The 20,128-nt window shown below is 38.8% G+C and overlaps 1 protein-coding gene across 2 annotated transcripts in view; it reads left to right on the top strand.

Moving 5' to 3' along the window:
- Positions 1-20,128, top strand: part of nos1 (nitric oxide synthase 1 (neuronal)) — a 41,906-nt gene that overhangs the window by 18,185 nt on the left and 3,593 nt on the right. Inside the window, exons 6-28 of one of the 2 annotated variants that reach the window (XM_084945189.1) lie at positions 285-447; positions 640-731; positions 2,723-2,864; positions 2,973-3,112; positions 4,119-4,293; positions 4,912-5,013; positions 5,379-5,573; positions 5,656-5,741; positions 6,207-6,351; positions 7,254-7,358; positions 7,444-7,502; positions 7,753-7,869; positions 9,614-9,788; positions 10,443-10,581; positions 11,943-12,021; positions 12,234-12,427; positions 13,177-13,346; positions 14,818-15,028; positions 16,017-16,104; positions 17,747-17,868; positions 18,067-18,215; positions 18,692-18,886; positions 19,619-19,737. In XM_084945189.1, the coding sequence (XP_084801315.1) occupies positions 285-447; positions 640-731; positions 2,723-2,864; positions 2,973-3,112; positions 4,119-4,293; positions 4,912-5,013; positions 5,379-5,573; positions 5,656-5,741; positions 6,207-6,351; positions 7,254-7,358; positions 7,444-7,502; positions 7,753-7,869; positions 9,614-9,788; positions 10,443-10,581; positions 11,943-12,021; positions 12,234-12,427; positions 13,177-13,346; positions 14,818-15,028; positions 16,017-16,104; positions 17,747-17,868; positions 18,067-18,215; positions 18,692-18,886; positions 19,619-19,737 (3,162 nt within the window). Of the gene's footprint in view, positions 1-284; positions 448-639; positions 732-2,722; positions 2,865-2,972; positions 3,113-4,118; positions 4,294-4,911; positions 5,014-5,378; positions 5,574-5,655; positions 5,742-6,206; positions 6,352-7,253; positions 7,359-7,443; positions 7,503-7,752; positions 7,870-9,613; positions 9,789-10,442; positions 10,582-11,942; positions 12,022-12,233; positions 12,428-13,176; positions 13,347-14,817; positions 15,029-16,016; positions 16,105-17,746; positions 17,869-18,066; positions 18,216-18,691; positions 18,887-19,618; positions 19,742-20,128 lie in introns of those variants that run through there. The other variant, XM_084945190.1, reaches the window with a different exon arrangement.

The following is a 20,128-nucleotide window of genomic DNA, read 5'->3' as shown; positions in this document are numbered from 1 at the left end:
AGAGCATGTACCAACGCAAACAAAATTCTGTGAAACAGGAGAAATAATAGCAATTTCTTATGATGTTGTGCTGTTTAGGTTATTTGTGTCTTTTTATTCTTATAGTACTATACAGTGTATTCTTTATTCTAGTCAAAACAATATGCAGAACAGAGTAATTCCATACAGGACTGACTGAAACCTAGACAGAGACACATCATCTGTTGCGGTGACCCCCAAGGGGTTAGGCCAAAAGAAGATATGTACCTGATCTTTTATTTTATTATGCCCTGCCCTGTCAACAGGTATGGATCTAAAGCCCACGTGGACAGGCTGGAGGAGGTGACCAAGGAGATAGAAGCTTCAGGAACTTATCAACTCAAAGATACTGAACTGATCTATGGAGCCAAGCATGCCTGGAGAAATGCTGCCAGATGTGTGGGAAGGATTCAGTGGTCCAAACTACAGGTAATTTCAGAATGCCTGAAATCCATGAATGCTGTTGTCTAAGATTTGTGCTGTTAATGTTTTTTTCTGACAGCTTGTCAATTAATGTAGACAGTTATATAGATGGATACATCTCTGCCAACATTTAGATGTTTTCCTATTATGAAGCACTTATAATACTTCAGACTTCTTGTTTTTATATTTGCTTTTCAGGTTTTTGATGCCAGAGACTGCACAACAGCCCATGGAATGTACAACTACATTTGTAACCACATTAAGTACGCCACCAACAAAGGGAATCTGAGGTAAACACATACATATAGTGCAAAGTGCTCAGCTCTTTTCTCAAGTCTTGTTTTCCTTTATTGTCTTTTCTTTGATTTGGTACTGCTCGCCATGTATTCTTTCCACTGCACTTGTTCCTCTCTCCATGTGTTGCCCCCATCACGCCACTCTTTCTCTGACTACCCTAACTTGACCCACTGTCCCATCTGTCAGCATTCTCTCTTAACGCTGTATCTGACACTATCTGCAGCCTGTCTATCTATTTGTCAGCATCTCAGCACCAATCATTGCCCTCTTGGTAAAGTGCCAGACCTTACTAACAAGCAGTCATTTGTCAGACCTGCAAAGTCTCACTCACTTTCTGCCAAGTCCTAATCACATGTGACACCTCATATTTACTTCTTGGATGATGGATAGCTTCTGACTCATTACTACACTTAGCCTGGCCTAAGGAAGTCAACTCAGATATACATGCTGAAAAGAACCAATATAATATCCAGTCCACAGCTCTCTGGATGGCTGGCTTTAATATAAATGGCCACAGATTCAGAAATATGAATATAATTATCACATGGTGAATTAAAAAAAATAACTTGATTCTAAATAACTCCAAATAAACTATCATATAATAGTATCTTATTTTTTTTTATAAAAAATACTGTGCTCTTGTATGATACCCTCGGTCTACATACTGATGATATTATATAAAAAGTAGCACTGTACAAGGTAACAAGGTTTAAAAAGGTTGCAAATAAACAAACATTTCATGTTTCTGAATATCTACCATTTTTCTAAAAACTCTATATAGTCATAAACTATTTATTAATCCTTTCAATATTAGAAGAGGAAGAGAGCTCACACATTTTAATTACTGGCCTTAAACCTGTCAATTATTCATTAGTAAGGAATTTATCAGCTGTTTAGAAATACTTATTAATAACTGTAATAACTCCTTTACATAATAGTGATAACTTTATAAAGAAAGAGACCATTTTAAAATGTATCATTACTTATGAAATGCAGATGTCAAATGGATCTGTGCCAAAATGACTTAACACAGGAAAACATTGCCCATACCGTAAAAAATTAGCCTATATATGTTAACTTTTCTTATACAACTCTGGCTTTATTTAGTTCTACACTATATAATTAAAGTAATTGGAAATTAAAAATGCAGACTTTATATTATTAATTATTATTTAATGATTGCATCCTTTGATTAGACCAAGACTGGAACAAAGGTGTACAGATGGTAAAATCAATGAATAAATCAGGTTTCTGTCCTGACAAGACCCCAGTTGTACGACAAAAAAAGCAATAGAAATCATTATCCAAGTCAACAAAACAAACAAGGTGGAAGACTGAGGTGACGGAGGAAGCAAAATCTCAAGAATGCAGAATTTACTCCTGATTATTTAATTTATATCACCTCTTTTTCAACAATAAAGCAACTCCTGTTAAAAGAAGTCAGGTAGGCAGCTAAACTTGAAAAATGAACAAGTAAAACATTGGGGGTCACTGGGAGATAATAATATTTTGTCTCTATATGTTACTTTAACAATACAGCTGACACCTTACAAGGCTGTACAAGGCTTAATGTTCTACAGATGATGATTATTAACACAACTGGCACAGATTGACACCAGCTGCTTAGTATTCTCCCCCCACACGACTTACAACCAGCTTAGTAGTATTAACACTTTGACCTGGTCACAGTATTAAATGGTAACAGTATCATGTGGAGCAGGCCAAAGGTAGCTAAGCTTTGGCACTTCTCTGAGTCTTTTGAGATATTGAAATTCATTTCCTTCAAGTTGATTACTGACACAGTGCTAACCATCTGTTTGGAATGTTGAAAATGTTGAGAAATTTCCAAATATTAATAAATTTGGAACTTTTTCCCCTTGACTTCAATATGGACAGAACCATAGAATAATAAAAAAAAATGTTGTGCCTATATTGCATATTAATAACATGTTTTGTATTAGCTTTTTCTGTTTGTTTTTTGCAGGTCAGCTATCACCATATTTCCTCAGAGGACAGATGGCAAACATGATTTTCGAGTGTGGAACAGTCAGCTGATTCGCTATGCTGGCTACAAACAGCCTGATGGACGGATCCTGGGAGATCCTGCTAATGTTGAATTCACAGAGGTACACATGAGGAGTTGTGCTATTAAATGAGTAAAGCAATTCTATAATGTTTTTTTTTCTTTTATTATCCTATTTGTTCTAAACTTACATGTAGTGTTTGGTCATTAGATTTGCATGCAGCTTGGATGGAAAGCTCCAAAGGGTCGTTTTGATGTTCTGCCCCTTCTGCTGCAAGCCAATGGGAATGACCCTGAGCTGTTTGAGATCCCTGAAGACCTCATTCTTGAGGTGCCAATCACACATCCAAAGTGAGTTATGTCTTTCATCTTGAAAATGCAAAAAAAGAAAAGAAAAGAAAGAAAAAGAAAAAACATACAGAATCTAGCAAAAATAAGAAGAGAGGGGGCTGCATTAAAAGATCCACCCACTCAACATCTTTTAACAATACTTCTAAAACAATAGGGTGCTTTTAAGCCAAGAACTATGATTGGGTTATCGTCAGTTTCCGACTGTGCTGATTATTCCAAGAAAACACTGCTGCCTGTGCTTTATCTGTTGCTATGCCAGCTTTTGTGGTAACCATGGGGCTTGTTAGTGAAATTTTAACTTTCCTCCTGTTTTTTATTCTTATGTGTTCTATTACTTTTAAGAAAACTTTTTCAACAATAGCCACTGTACACATGCCATAAAAGCCATTGATATTTAAAGTGTTAAGCTGCTGCAGTCCTATAACATGTGCAATCACAGTGAAGAATTAGATATTACATCTACAGAAGTTTTCACACCTTCAAAAAGCTATACAACAGGTTATCAGTGCATCACTGCATGCTACCGAGAATATTTCAGAATCCCTTGATGTACAATTCTCACTGTTAGACTCCCCTAAAATTGGCATCTCTTGCTCCATACTCTGCATCAGCTGGCCTTGAGCCTGGCAGCAGCTTGGCACAGGCCAGGACCACCAACGGTGTCTCATCATTACACAAGATTAGACCCAGCTCTGGAAATAATGCACTGCGAGCAGTGTTATCAATCCCCTTAGAGATTGCAGGGAGTGAGTGGTGGGAGGTAGATTGAGGTCCAGCTTGCTCTGTCCTGCACTGACAGTAGCGTTCTTTGTGTTAATGCTTGTTTTGGCTGTCGTCCCTTTTTAAATTATGTGTCTCAGGAGTAATTACTCACGCTCTTGAGGATTTTAGAGACCATTCACATCACTAATGAAGCAATGGACAATATCCTAAATTCAGTAGGGATTATAATGAGTAGAATTATGTGAAATAGCAGCCCTTAGCTATCATGTCCCTGTTTGCTCAGGTATGAGTGGTTTAAAGATCTGGGTCTGAAGTGGTACGGCCTCCCGGCGGTTTCCAACATGCTGCTGGAAATTGGCGGTCTGGAGTTCACGGGCTGCCCCTTCAGTGGCTGGTACATGGGCACAGAGATTGGTGTGAGAGACTTCTGTGACAGCTCACGCTACAACATTCTGGAGGTACAGTGTTGTGCCAAAATACAGTCATGTTCCATTGGAAGAAGAGAAAAGAATTTCAGGCACAGATTGACTGAAGCCATGTGCAGAGATGAAAGCATGTATTGTGTCACTAAATGAGCCAGTCAGAATGCAGTTCTTCTTCCTCCATGTTTTGTTGCAAATCCTTTAATATATAAAAAAAAAACTGTGGTACTTTTGATATTGTGCAAAATATGTTTACCAATATATTTTTCTATAGATGGGCAAATTGAATTGTAACCTATTTTGTAATATTTAACAATCAGATCTCCAAATTATTTTAGGGCATGCAGTATAAATATATATGTGACATAGCATATAATTAGGGAGACCAGAGTGTTTGCTATTTTTGCATGTATCACATTATTCTGACAAGTGAAGAAAATTTCAGTCAGAGTCGTCCAATTATGAAGAGCACTTCAGGGCACATGGGTGCCAGCTTTGGATTTGTCTGTGCTTGCAGTGATGACGAGGGCCATTTGCTTCAGTACAGCATGACCACAGCACAGCAACTCTACACAGAAATGAAATGCTAAAGTTTATGTCACTAAAATTTTCAGTCTCAGGTATGTCAGGCATTTTTTTTTCTCTATTATATAGGAGGTGGCAAACAAAATGGCCTTAGACACCAGAAAGACATCCTCCCTTTGGAAAGATCAGGCACTCGTGGAGATCAATATTGCTGTCCTTCACAGCTACCAGGTATTGAAATCTGTGATTTGAAGTAAGTAGATTTTTAACTTCTTAAAGTTTTTAGACAGCTCCTTGGAACAACAGTGCCTACAGTTATCTTGGAGTGAAAGTGGCTACTGCTGAGCAAATTCCATGGTGTGTTAAGCCATGTTTATAACAATTTGTTGGTGTCAAAATTACTAGATATTTGTGATCAAATTATAGCTTGATACTCCACTGGTTTATTACAAGATGTGCAGCTGTTTGTTTGTTAATAGCACTTGACCATTGTAAGCATTCAGTGTATCCATTTTAATGCACTCATGAATAATAATAAAACACTTATTTGGTTGTGACATAATTCATATCTATCCATCTATGCTACCTATTCTTAGACATGCAAAGTGACCATAGTAGACCATCATTCAGCCACAGAGTCCTTCATGAAGCACATGGAGAATGAGTTTCGGGTGCGAGGTGGCTGTCCTGGGGACTGGGTGTGGATTGTGCCTCCGATGTCAGGAAGCATCACGCCAGTTTTCCATCAAGAAATGCTTAACTACCACCTCAGCCCTTCTTTTGAGTACCAGGTGAGTAAATCCTTCCACATACCACACACCATGAGATCTCTTTGATTTAAGATTACCTGATTTTTCTTCTCCTATGCAAAAGCCCGATCCATGGAATACACACGTGTGGAAAGGGGTCAATGGGACACCCACAAAGAAAAGAGCCATTGGATTCAAGAAGCTTGCAAAGTAAGTGTGCTTGGTTTTACTTAATCATTAATTTCTTTTTTTGTCTTTGCACTGTAAGAGTCAAATTGCAACTCTAAATGTGAAAGATCACAAATGTATTTGTTAATTTAAGGCTAAGCAGGTATTCACTTTGCAAACAAAAGTTAGACACATGACAAAGACGCTGGCATGCTCAGCAGTGAAATTCATCCAATCAACCCCTTAAGGAGTAATCAGAATTTTGTCAGTGTTTTGTTTGTGTATACATGCACTTGTGCGCGTGTTCTGCTATTATTATAATTGCCTTGAGGAGATGACAAGCTAGGTAATCACAACTGTCATCCATCCGTAGCTGTCTGCTACAGTGAACCAGCCTATTACTAATTTCAGAGGCTCAATAAGAAACTTTTTTTTTCTTTCTATTATTCAGTTGGTCTTCATCTTTGCTGCATCTCATTTGCATTGTCTTTCTCTTCACCTCTGCAGGGCTGTGAAGTTTTCAGCGAAACTCATGGGCCAAGCTATGGCCAAGAGGGTTAAAGCCACTATACTGTTTGCTACAGAGACGGGCAAGTCGCAAGATTATGCCAAAACGCTCTGTGAAATCTTCAAGCACGCCTTTGATGCAAAGGTACCCCTTGCTCCCACCTTGCATCATCATTTACAAAGGTTGAGAACTAGCTTATGTATCGCTGCTCTAATATCTAATTGAAAAAGGAGGAACTGAAAGACACCCCTCCCCCGAACCCCAGTCTCTGGTTGATAAAGCTGAGCAGATGCCAGCTGAGTATAGATGACAAAAGGTCTGAAGAAAGAAAAGCCAATCTTTTGTTACATTTTGCTCTTGTCTCATGCAGTGAAGTGCCGCAGGTTGGAGGCAAGATTTATCCACTAAAGCATAGAACAGGGTAGTAGTTTTAAGATAAAATCCTTCAGTGCCGCTGGGTGTGCAAATCTGTATACAAAAACCAAACAGAAAAAAGAGAAAGAAGCTTCTCTCAAACACACACTATGGGATTTTTCCTTCCGGTCCTATCTTTATTTGCTCTTCCTGTTTTCCCAGTGTGATCAATCACACAAGGAGATTCATGCATGAAGATTTGTGCATGTGTGTGTCACTGTGAGTGGGCGTGTGCTGATGGATCGCAGGGCAGATGCAAACGCTTAGGGGGAATCTTGGTTGTTGTGGGGCTAAAGGCTTCTTTCTCTTCACGCTTTTGGTTGTGTGTCTTTGAGGCGTATATGCATGTGAAATGCAAGTGCGGCCCGTGGCAGACAAACACCATCATGCTGAGTGGTATGCATCATGGATGCTCAATGTGTGGCAGCAGCATATTATCATCTCGTTAGAGGCGAGGACAGAGTGGTCATTACAACCTCCTCCTCTGCCAGCGGCTATGTGTTCAGCCTTAATTTACACGCTCAAGTCAGCTGTCATTTGGAGTCTGTGTCTAGGAAACAAGAGTGAGATAAACACTACACCATGTAAGTCGCTAAGCTTCCATCAGTACAACGCTCTTTTTTTCCCTGCAGGTTATGTCTATGGATGAATATGATGTTGTGGACCTGGAGCATGAAACACTGGTTTTAGTGGTGACCAGCACATTTGGGAATGGTGACCCACCTGAGAATGGAGAGGTATTTATGAATACTTAATACTTGTCAGTTATTAGGAGCTCAGCAGACACTTCTAATTGTATGTGTTTGCTCTTTTTTGCCGTAGAAATTTGGAGCTGCCTTAATGGAAATGTGCCACCCAACAACAAACACAGAAGATAGGAAGTGAGTTTGATATCTCAATCCAGCTTTTAATGTTTACTTAAGTAATTAAGTCTTGTCTTACAATTCTTTTTAAAATGTTTTCTTTCTATTTTAATTCTTTTATTATATTATCCCTCTGTTCAGCACTTTGGCCGACACTTGATGTCTTTTAAATGTGCTATATAAATAAAGATGACTTGACTTGACTAATTATTTTTTGTCTCTTGAGTTAAAAGCCTGTGCGTGCCTCTGCTTTTTTCTTATTTTCTAGGAGCTACAAGGTCCGTTTTAACAGTGTTTCCTCTTACTCTGACACTCGGAAGTCATCCAGCGATGAACCAGAAACCAAAATTAACTTTGAGAGCACCGGACCACTTGCTAATGTCAGGTAAACAAAGCAAACTAAACAAACATAACAGGTGTTTATGTGCAAATCTATCCTAAATTATCAAACAGGAAAGCAAGGAAATCTGGAAGGAAAACTACAAATAATGCTTATGCTAAATAGGATAGGCACATGCTATGCTCATAGTCAATGAAATGCTGCAAAAAGAATGGTTAAATGTTGGCTTAATATCCAGGCACATTCACTTTGAAACATCAAATGGGATACATAATACATAAATATGGATTTATCATCTAATCAGTAAAAAATCTTTGAATGTTTGATTAGTTTTAGTTCTTTCTGTTCACCTCTTGCGCAGATAACAGTAGAGCCTTTGTAATGCAGGTAGCAGCATAATTGTAACTGTAATGTGATTACTGAATTTATTACAGTAATGTGTTACATTATTGCGTTACTAAAACAATGTAATGTAACACATTAAATAAAAATGTTTACAGTAATGTATTACTTTTGAACTTCGTCCAACCAGTACTGGTGGTAGGGAATTAGACTGCAGTGTAAAGAAATGAATAGCTCCTTTAGCAAGTTAGCAAGGAAACCCTTTAATGGAGATAAATGATGTCAACTGTCACCATGCCTGGTTTAATAAAATTAGCAAGCTGAATGGGTGGAGGCTCCACCAGCAATATCAGATTAACATGTATAAGAAATCATGTGGTTGTCTGAATGCACAAAGTTTAGTGAGCTGTTTTGATAATACACAACTTAATTTTTTTAATCAATATATTAAAACCCCCAGTAGATATTCAGTTAACTGTGTAATACACTGTAAAATACTTTTTATTAAGTGCAGGTCTGTTATATGGAGCTTATGTCCTGGAAGGGTGCACCAAGAAGTATGACCCGGTGAAGGAAGATTTTTTTCTTTCCTTTTTTCCTGGAGGGATTGGTGATGGTAATGGTGGTGGTGGTGATGGTAAATGGTGGTCATCATCTGTGCTTGCTGTAAATTATTAGTTATTATCAATCTCTTGCTCTGTTTCACAATGTGTCTTTGTCCCGTCTTCCTCCCCTCACCCCCCAACCAGTTGAGCCAGGTTCTGCAGGAGGTTTCTTCCTGTTAAAAGGGAGCTTTTCCTTCCCACTGTCAGCAGTGCTTGCTCACAGGGGGTCATATGACTGTTGGGGTCTGTTTTCTTTGTATTGTAGGGTCTTTACCTTACAATATAAAGCGCCTTGAGGCAACTGTTGTTTTGATTTGGCACTATATATATATATAAAATAAAATTGAACTGAATTAAGTTGAGTTCTTCCTCCATTTATGTCTAAATGGAGTGTTTTCCTTGTAGCGTTTCCTCAGTGCATACTCCACATGAGGATGGCTATAAAACTCCTTTCGGATAAAAATCTTATTGCAGCTGACAGTTTGCTGATCAGCTAAGGAAGAAAAGACAACAGAGATTTTGCTCAAACTTGGATCAGATGTGAGCTGACTTCCTCACGGCAAAGAAGTGGAAAGAGATGTTGTCTGCCTTCAAAAAACAAAGTGATCTGTTTCATGTTTATGTCCATCTAAACTCAGACAGGACACGTATTTATAAATACATCAGCTGTTTTCAACTGTTTGACATATTCTGAGAGGAAGGAAAGGGCAAGTTTCTAACGTGGACACAGTGGTGGTGGTTTGCAGTTGTGTATGTTTGTGTTTTATTTCTTGTTTTTTTTTTTAAACACTACCTGTCTCTCAGTCTCTGTGTTTTCTTCATATATGTGTGTCTCTGTTTAGGTTCTCGGTGTTTGGCCTTGGCTCCAGGGCCTACCCACACTTCTGCGCCTTTGCCCACGCTGTGGACACACTGTTTGAAGAGCTGGGGGGTGAGCGCATCCTACGCATGGGAGAGGGAGATGAGCTGTGTGGCCAGGAGGAGTCATTCAGAACATGGGCCAAGAAAGTTTTTAAGGTTGGTTTCCTGGGCTGAGACCCTTTGGGCGTGGTTAAAGGTGGTGTATTTGGAAAGTGTACATTATGAACCTAGAGCTAAGCTTTATCTCAAGACCGGTATGTTAGTTACTTGTCAAGTAGCTGTTCATCCCAGTACAATCCTCTTTCTGTTTTTTTTTTTCTTGGAGATTATGTATCAGAATTTCAGGAGTGGGACCACGCCTCCAAACACGCTCATTACAGGTGTCATCTATATAGGTTCCCCCACTTCTGCAAGCTGTTCATTCTCGTTTACGTGCTCCACCCTCCCTCCGTCCTTGTTCTCAATTCTTTAACTTCTTCATTTCTATTTAGTGCATGGGGATCTGCCAGGCCCAGGAGCCATCGCCAGTCCCCAAACCGCAGCTCAATTCATGTCAAAGCATTCACCTTTACCTACTAAAACGCTGTCAAATCTAAAATGAGGACGTGGGCCCAGCTAGTGAATTTTTATTTCTGCAAACAGTGCAACAGATCAGATCAAACTGTCTTCCCACTCCTTTAAAACCGCTGCAACAGTCAAGCTAGCATTTAAAATATTGTGCTTATATATGACCTCGACATTGCGATGACACGTATAATCTTGGAGGGTTCCCAACTCTTTTGTTTATCTTCTCTGTGGCTGCTCGTGAAGGCTGCCTGCGATGTATTCTGTGTTGGTGATGACGTGAACATTGAGAAGGCCAATGACTCCTTAATCAGCAATGATCGCAGCTGGAAGAAGAGCAAGTTCCGCTTGACTTACACGGCCGAGGCCCCAGCCCTCACAGAAGGTGAAAGTTCCTCTTGGTCCTTAGTTACAAAATGCTTGTGGCAACTTAATATTAAAGGGGAAAGTTCATTTGTACAAAATACCTGTAATTGATCAGCAGTGTGGTAGTGCGGTTATTGATAAAGATGAGTCACTCAGCCTTTACGTGATCTGAAGCTGAGATTTGTGGCCCTGGTGTGAGAAAATCAAAATGAGATTATAATGGGATTTTGAGAACTTTTCCCTAGAGGTCTCGAGTTCAAAGTACTGGACCAGATTTGAAGTGGCTCTGTTACTTAATTTCCATAAATTCATTTGGTACTTCGGCACCTTCAAACTGACACAGATTGTGACGTAAGCTTGGGGGTGGGCAGACTGGGACCCATTGACTAGTCTGCTCATTAACCCTGGGACCAAAGGGTAGCATTCCAGGACTTATGGCTTGGTCAGAGGATATCAGAGGATATTCCCTTCCTTGTTGAGAGAGATTAAAAGGTTGGGATCTGAAACGAAATGGCAAATATTTCAGTATAAAGTGAGAAATATCCATAAATTTGTTCTGATTCTTTTTTTGATATTACAACAATTTTACACAATTTGGCAAGCTGTGTCTTTGATGTTATTAATGATGTTAATGTTTGTGAAGTTCTTCAGTTAGAATTTTTTATGTAGTTTGATTTGGTTTATTAGTGCTGTGGAATATAATAGTATTTGAAAAAGAATCCATGTATTTATCCATGAATACATAGTATTCAACATAATATGTCTGTGCAGCAACTTTGCTACAAATTCATTGTCTTTGCCAAAGTAGAGAGTTGTTTACATTATGCCATCATGTTAAGTTTGTATCCTGACTCTCTGAACTATATAGGGCTGGGCTGATACCCTTTTTGTGCCCTTATCTTTACCCTTTATGTACAGACACTCCCGTATCTGTACATAAAGCTTCTTATCAATCTCTCCCAGAAAGAAATCAAAGAAGTATTTTTTTCCAAGAAGAACAGGTCTGTTGATCAATCCATAAATCATGTATTATTTGTGTCTGCTAACAGCATTATACAGCATTCACAAGAAGAAGGTTTATGGAGCAAAGATGCTTGAATCTCATAATGTGACAGTTGTTTACATTATGCCATTATGTTAAGTTTGGATCCTGACTCTCTGAACTATATGTACAGACATGGGAGTGCCTGTGGATATAGGGCTGGGCTAAAACCCTTTATGTACCCTTACCTTTACCCTTTATATACAGACACTTCCGTGTCTGTACATAAAGCTTCTTATCGATCTCTCCCAGAAAGAAATCAAAGAAGTATTTTTTTCCAAGAAGAACATGTCTATTGATCAATCCATAAATCATGTATTATTTGTGTCTGCCAACAGCATTATACAGCATTCACAAGAAGAAAGTTTATGGAGCAAAGATGCTTGAATCTCAAAATTTACAAAGTCCAAAATCAAAGTAAGTATGCATTTACACGTGAAACACTTTTCAGACGAATACACTTTGTCGCATATTTGTACGTTTTATCAAAATCGTAAACTGACGTTCAGTTTGTCTAATGGATTCTTCTGGTGTCCAACTCATTCATTGTTTACAGTGACATTTTAACTAAATGGAACAGACTGAAAATGGTGCAATGTTATTTCCTAAATCTCTGATCCCTTTCATAGTCGCTCCACCATATTTGTGCGGTTACACACAAACAACCACGACAGCCTGCGCTACAAGCCTGGCGACCATCTGGGCATCTTCCCTGGCAACCATGAGGACCTGGTAACAGCTCTCATAGAAAAACTGGAGGATGCTCCACCTGTCAATCAAATCGTCAAAGTGGAGTTCTTGGAGGAGAGAAACACTGCCCTAGGTGGGTATTAGCAAAGTCATGCTACTTTGCGAAAACAGTAGGCATGCAATCACGAGAATGGCATTTTAAAATCTGGGCAGGTTGTCAAAATCCAAATGTAAATAAGGAGTCACAGCAGACATCATGAAGTCACACTTTAGCAGGATATCCATGCCCAGAAATTTTTCAGTGAACTGCATATTGGCAAACAGTTGTGGTGACACCGGGTGACTTAACTGTGATTTTCTCTGTGACTGTGATGCAAGACATTTGCTAAACACAGGATTAGTGCTTATTCAAAATTCATCTCCACAATTCAAGCCCTTGTTGTTAACAACTCTCACTGTATCTAATTTTCTTTCAATTCGAGGATCACATGTTCCATACTGCTGCTTGCATTTTGGTTGTACTTTGCTAATTACAGACAACTAGACAGCATATCCAAGGGTGTTGTGTATAACGTGTTAGCAAATGCTTATCACACAGAGAAATGCTTCTGATCTTCTGACTGGTTTGATACTGATTCTCAAGCTAGTTCATTTTCAGTCAACAAATTCCACATTGTCTAGCGTTAGATCAAGTAGCAGGAAAACAGCATTGCTAAGACCTTTTGCAGCAAAAACCTCCCAAAAAACAAGCCAGCAAAAAAACTGCACACACACAGACTGCTCTTATAGTTTGTTACCTCATTTTTTTCTTTCATGTTACACATATAAAAAACTAGTACATCATATGAATTAACTCAACTTTATCCTTATAATTTTCTGCAGGTGTAATCAGTAACTGGACAAATGAGACCCGTATCCCTCCCTGCACCATCTACCAGGCTTTCCAGTATTTCATGGATATCACGACTCCACCGAGCCCTGTGCTGCTCCAGCAATTTGCTGCTCTAGCAACCAATGACAAACAAAGAAAGAAACTAGAGATCCTCAGTAAGGTAAATTCACTTAGTTTTCAATGTTACCATTTAATAATAATAATAATAATGGATTGCATTTATATAGCGCTTTTCAAGGAACCCAAAGTTGGACACCAGAAGAATCCATTAGACGAACTAACTGAACGTTAGTTTACGATTTTGATAAAACGTACAAATATGCGACCAAGTGTTTTCGTCTGAAAAGTGTTTCACGTGTAAATGCATATTTACTTTGATTTACACTGACCTTTCAAATGGCTGAGCTGCAGCAGCGCTGAGTGCTTGAACTTGTTTTGTGACCAAACACATAAGGGATTTCCGATGTGTGCATGTGGGCTGTATCCAAAGATATGTTCTCCCATTTCCAATCTGAGATGAAAATGTATGCATATTTTTAGATCACTTTTCCAAGAACTGTTCTATAAAAAGTCACCATGTGCTTAAGCTTCAACAGTAACCAACACATTCCCTGTGTTTCAAAATAAGAGAATATGGCAGATAGTTTTATGTGTCTCATAGCTGATTTGGTACTCTTTGCACCAAGAGTACGTACAGTAGGAGTTAGCTGGTGCCAAATTAAAGCCGTTGATCGTTCTAACCCAGAGCCATCCCCCCTTGCAGTGCCTCCCACTATTCACTCTCCATTTTTGTCAATGTGTGGAAAAGGCTGGATGAGGCCAAGCAGTGACTCATATGCTCATACACAGAATTATTGTCACCAAAGCAAGAGGGAAAGATGGCAGGCTTCTGAATTCAGAAAGAAGAAATTGTACAGTAGAAACAGCACTGCAGAACATGTTATAATGAGTTAAATCTCAAGTTCATTCCTTACAGGAATAATTGTTTTGTTTTTTGTTTCGTTTTTTAACATTTCTCTTCTTGTTTTTCCAAGCAATACAAAGCAGACATGTTGCCACGACTGGCTTATTCTCTTCTTTAAAAAAAAGTTAATTAAACAAATCTATCAGCTTCTCATATCTGTACAGTCCCACGCCCCCTTCTGTTTATCAAGGTTAAAAAGCCCAGGCCCCAAAGTGCTTATGGTGTTAGAGTTTTGCTAATTATGCATTAGGTGCTTCAAACTGTCTTTTAAGCTCATATTGTGGACCACACCAGTGGGTTCTCAATGGGCATTTTGTCGCTCATTAGCAACTTGAGAACAAAGCAAAAGTTGGTAACATATCAAAGGTTTTTTAGCCTGATGGCAGTGCTCTACTTTCCTCACATCCAAATGTCAGCGATGACACACAGAAACAGTTGGGCAGTGAATGGCGAATAGCTCTGCTTGTGGCTGCCTCCTGCTCCTGAGTGAGAAATGTTTACAGATTCAAAAGAGGAAACTATCCTCTTCTTTTCAGTTGCTGTGGGAGTTGCATTGATTTCTTAGTCTGAACGACAATAATTCAATAACTTACCATGACTAAAACTATATCAAAGAAATGTCAGCCTATACCTTTGTACCACATTGTCTTTCTCTGTGACACTCCAGGGCTTGCAGGAGTATGAGGAGTGGAAGTGGTACAACAATCCCACACTGGTGGAGGTGCTAGAAGAGTTTCCTTCTATCCAGATGCCCTCCACTTTGCTGCTAACCCAGCTGCCTCTTCTGCAGCCTCGCTACTATTCTATCAGCTCCTCTCCAGACCTGCACCCAGGGGAGATCCATCTCACAGTGGCTGTGGTCTCCTATCGCGCCAGAGGTAAGGCCCTTGTACTTGAACTGCTCTAATTCCTATCCAAGAATTTAAAAGCTGTGTAGGCGTAGCTTCAGATGCTTAGGTCTTCTCAGCTGCCTGGAGAGGTTAATTTTAGTCTACTCAGAAGACTTTTGATAGTCTGAAGTATTATGCATGTGGGTTTTATCAACATGTCAAGAATGTAAATTATACCGATATCAGGGTAATTAATATATTGCAGTTATTGGTTTATTTTTTCTTCATTTAACTAGAAAGTATTCTGATATTTAAACATCTTTTTCAGTGATCATGTATTTTAAAGTATTAGACATACTAGACATTTCTCAAACCAGTGCAGGCCTGGTATATATTTTGGTTAAGTTAAGTCTTTGCCATGGATAAAAGGCACTGTGCCATAACTCCTTCAAGGCTACTGCAAGGATTAAAAAAGAAAAATGACTCAGACTCTCTGAAAACCTTCCGAAGCTACAAGAAAATTGATTGGAAGTTATCTTAGAATGTAAGTCTGCTTTACAAGGCAGCCAAAACAAAACTGTAAAAACCAGAAACACGCACTGGGAGAAAGACTTTACATATTCTGTTTATAAATATGGCCACAAGCACAAACAGTATATTTCAGTCTACTTCACTGCATTATTTAGGCATGAGGCATTATTTAGGGCACGATTTAAGTGTTGTTTTTAGCACCACTGTGGCAGTATATAATCTCAGCCTGTAAAGTAGTCAGTAAGCATTACTATACCTTTTAACTGCTATCTTCTCCCACCTGTAATGTGCACTTATGTGAACATATTACTATGATTGTATAAGCAACAGCTGAATTACTGTAATTTCCCTTTAGAGAAAGAGCGTGAGGAAGAGGGGAAGATGGCTATAGCCTTGAACACATGTTAGGACCACTCTTTTCCTGTTAGTTTGTACGCTTAAAAAGAGTGGGAGGCAGAGGGGAGAGAAAAAGGTAAACTGCTTGCTCGGTAATCATCTCTTTCAGATGGAGAGGGACCAATCCATCATGGAGTGTGTTCATCGTGGCTTAACAGGATAGAGAAGGGGGAGATGGTGCCGTGCTTTGTCCGAGGGTAAATATCAAAGTGTTTTTACAAGAAATGTTAAGGCAATGCAATCTAATCTATAGTAATTTGCAAAAGTCTTTAGCCAACCCTTTATTTTGTTATATTTTCTACGAGAATGGGAAGTAGGTGCAGCAATTTACTGAAGCATGCAAACATACACAGGCAAACAAAAGCTGGTATATCAGGTACAATTCTAAAGAGCTTAAAAGTCAGTGTTTGGTAAGAATCCCAACAAGTCTTTTTTTAAGTAAGCCTTCTTGTCATTTCTTCAAATATTCTTCTGGAATAGTTCCGCTGACTTCCTGAAGGACATTCAAAGCTCTTCTTTGGATGTTACCCACTTTTTGTGATAATGTCTGTCAAGATGATCCCATACTGCTTCAAGAATGCTGAGGTCCGTTCTTTGGGGAGGCCAGTCCATGACTGGTGGTGTGTTTTGAGTGTTTTTTCTATCCAGGTGTGTTTTTACTGCATTGACAGTTCACTTGATTGGTAACAGTTTCATTTTTCAACATGACAATAGATCCAGACATTTTTCCAGATGGTAAACCTCACAGTACATTTCTACATTTATAATTCCATTAATTTTTACAAGATCCCCAACAACACTGGCTGAAATGCATTTCTTATTGCATTTCTTATTTCTTATAAATACTGTTTATGAGATTTTGATCTTCTTTTGTCCTCTACTTCCTCTAAATGTTTATGGACACACACTATTTCCTGCAGAGATATGCCAATTTTTTGTCTAGGAGCTCTTTGAGAATCATCTTTTTCGTACAAAGGTACAATTTTAGGCAGCCAGTGTTTAAAGAAAGGCTTTAAAAGACCTTTAGAAATCCTGGAGAACTGTTGTTCAAGGCCACATTAAAAAATACAAGAAAGTCTGGCTCCTTGGAAACATTTCATGACACGTGAAAAGGTGATGTTTGACAAAGTAAGCTGATTTGCCAAGATAGGTACCACTCTCTTGTCTGCATGCATGATATAGAGCTAATATGATTATCAATTCATTCCTTAAGACTAAAAGTGGAAATAAAAATATTTGCTGTTAAAGTTCTCTAATTAGTACCTTTTATCTTTTTATATAAAACAACTCATTTTTATCTTACCAGGAGTGTTCTTTGTCAAATTTATAAGTTTACAGTGAATAAACAAAATAAATGTGCCAATTAGTGAGTTTTAGAGGCAATGAAAGGATTAGGGGAATCTTGACATCAAGCTATACTTACCCATATAGCTTGATGTCCCCCGACCGTGGCTCAAGAGTTGGCAGTCTTGTAATCGGAAGGTTGCTGGTTCGAGCCCCGGCTCGGACAGTCTCGGTCGTTGTGTCCTTGGGCAAGACACTTCACCTCTGCGCCATGGCCAGAGGGGCCGATGGCACGATACGGCAGCCTCGCTTCTGTCAGTCTTCCCCAGGGCAGCTGTGGCTACAACTGTAGCTTGCCTCCACCAGTGTGTGAATGTGAGAGTGAATGAATAGTGGAATTGTAAAGTGCTTTGAGGGTCTTGAAAAGCGCTATATAAATGCAATCCATTATTATTATTATTATTATTATTAAAATACTCTATTATTCCTTTATTACATTTTATAGGCTCCATGGTAATTTGTTGGATGTTGTTTGTGTGTGTGGCATTATTTTAGTGCACCATCATTCCAGCTTCCCAAGGACAACCAAGCACCTTGCATCCTTGTGGGTCCAGGAACAGGGATTGCCCCATTTAGAAGCTTCTGGCAACAAAGACTATATGACCTTGAACAAAACGGTTGGAATTTTCTTCTCCCTCAATCCTTAGAGAGTTACTTTTGACCAACTTATAAAAAGACTTTGCAATGTATTTTCAGTGCTTATAGATTTATTCTTCAAATTAAAGTGATAATGTAATTTTGACACTTGTACTCTGGATATCACTTCTGCGTTTCCATCCAGAGCAATAAAGTAACTCTTACGTCTTATCTTCAAGGGATGAAATCCTGCCCAATGATACTGGTGTTTGGTTGTCGGCAGTCTGAGATGGATCACATCTACAAGGAGGAGACCATACAGGCCAAGAATAAAGGGGTGTTTAAGGAGCTCTACACAGCCTATTCCAGAGAGCCTGGCAAACCAAAGGTACAAGCACTAAACACGAAGGAAGTCGCTTGTAACATCTGTCTCTGGCTTGTTTAGGTAGAAATAAATTCACAAATTTGAGATGGCTGGATAAATACTTCTGTAGATATAGTGTATTTTTACTTACCAATGTTATTCTGCTGATACATTTTCTTATATATATTTGTCTTTGTTCTCTTTAAGCTCTATGCTTCCTTTGTTGTTGTGATTTATTCTTGTTTTGTTTACAGTTCTGTTACTTTTAGCTGTGACAGTCAATACACGGATTTGAAAAGAAGAACAAAATCCACAGAGCATAATTTTTCTTACTCTGAGGTTGCTTTGTTCCTGCGCATATCAGTCTTTAGGTGGCAGTTTGCAAATTTTACTTTGTGTGTAGTGTCCTGACTCAGTTTTTCACATTGTTTCCTTTTCTGCTTTTTTCACGCTTCATTTCTCCATGCACACTCATCATTTCTTCACTGCCTCTCTGTCAGAAATATGTACAGGATGTACTGCGCGAGCATCTGTCAGAGACGGTGTACCAGTGCCTGAGGCAGGAGGGTGGACACATCTACGTGTGTGGGGATGTGACAATGGCAGGAGATGTTCTCAAGACTGTCCAGCAAATCATCAAGCAGCAGGGCAACATGAGCCTGGAGGATGCTGGCTTCTTTATCAGTAAGCTTCGGGTAAGAGTGGTGGAGTTCTCTCTGCAATATCATCCCTGTTATGTTCATGTTCATACTCCATTCTACCCTACTGAACCGTGAAGTAAACTTAATGTAAGGGAGATTCTAGTTTTCTGTCAGTTAGTTAAAATACCTGATCAGCTGTGAAAATACTAAATGTAAGATCCTATCCATCATTGCAATGGTAATGTTGTTTAAGGACTGTATATGGACATAAGCCCGATCACCCACTGGTAATGTGAGGTCCTGTTTTGAAACCTTACCTCTTTTTTTTTAGCATTTTGGCTCTAAAGTGTAGCCATATGTTATCATGTTGTTTTGGCTCACATTGGTGTTTTTGCCACTGCAGGTCCATTTTGTCAATATTGGTCATACTATGATCAGAAAGAAGGGTTATCTGATGTTTGCCCATTGGCTAATGACCTGTGATTGACAAGTGATTAACCAGTGTGTATGCAGTTTCACATTCAGACCAGCCCATCTCTCGTCACACCTGGCTTCAAATTACTCATCTTTATATTTCAAAACATGACTTCAGAAATCGATGGATGACATCATGGTAGCCAGCGTCTTTGGCTAGCTTGCTTGTCATGGTCATTTCCCATAGAATCCCATTTTAAAAGGTATATCTACAGCCTGCTAGAGAAAACGTATTATTATGCTACCAAACACACACACACATCTGGTAAACAGTTACTCAGCTTTGTCTCGCTACCAATCTGTTGTCGTTAGGATGAGAATCGCTATCACGAGGACATCTTTGGTGTCACCCTGCGCACCTACGAGGTCACCAACCGTATTCGTTCAGAGTCCATAGCCTACATTGAGGAGAGCAAAAAAGACTCAGATGAGTAAGTGTTCTACATTTCCAGTATTTTTTTTGTTTCTTTTCATATTTAGTATGTTACAAAACTGTTCTGAAATGTCAGTAAAAGTCAGAAGAATCTTTTCTTTGGTAAAATATTTTTCATGGGTAAAATAAATGACTGATGATTCACTGTGAATTCATGCTAACTTCTAATTAATCATGAGGAAAGGCTTTGTGAAAATCAGTTCTTTATTTAATATTAAGAAAATATAGAAAATGTATTACATCATCAAAAAACAAACAAATAAAAAAAACAGATAAGGATTCATATAAACTATTTTTCTATTGATCATTCACTCATTCACATCCGTACAATAAAATCAGGACCAATTACCACTGTGGAAAAGCCCATTCATATTTATGTCAATATTGCA

Source organism: Perissodus microlepis, chromosome 12 (assembly GCF_051167445.1).
Source record: "Perissodus microlepis isolate ML-2025 ecotype Zambia chromosome 12, ASM5116744v1, whole genome shotgun sequence".
NCBI lineage: Eukaryota > Metazoa > Chordata > Actinopteri > Cichliformes > Cichlidae > Perissodus > Perissodus microlepis.
This window is presented reverse-complemented; position numbering and strand designations above follow the sequence as displayed.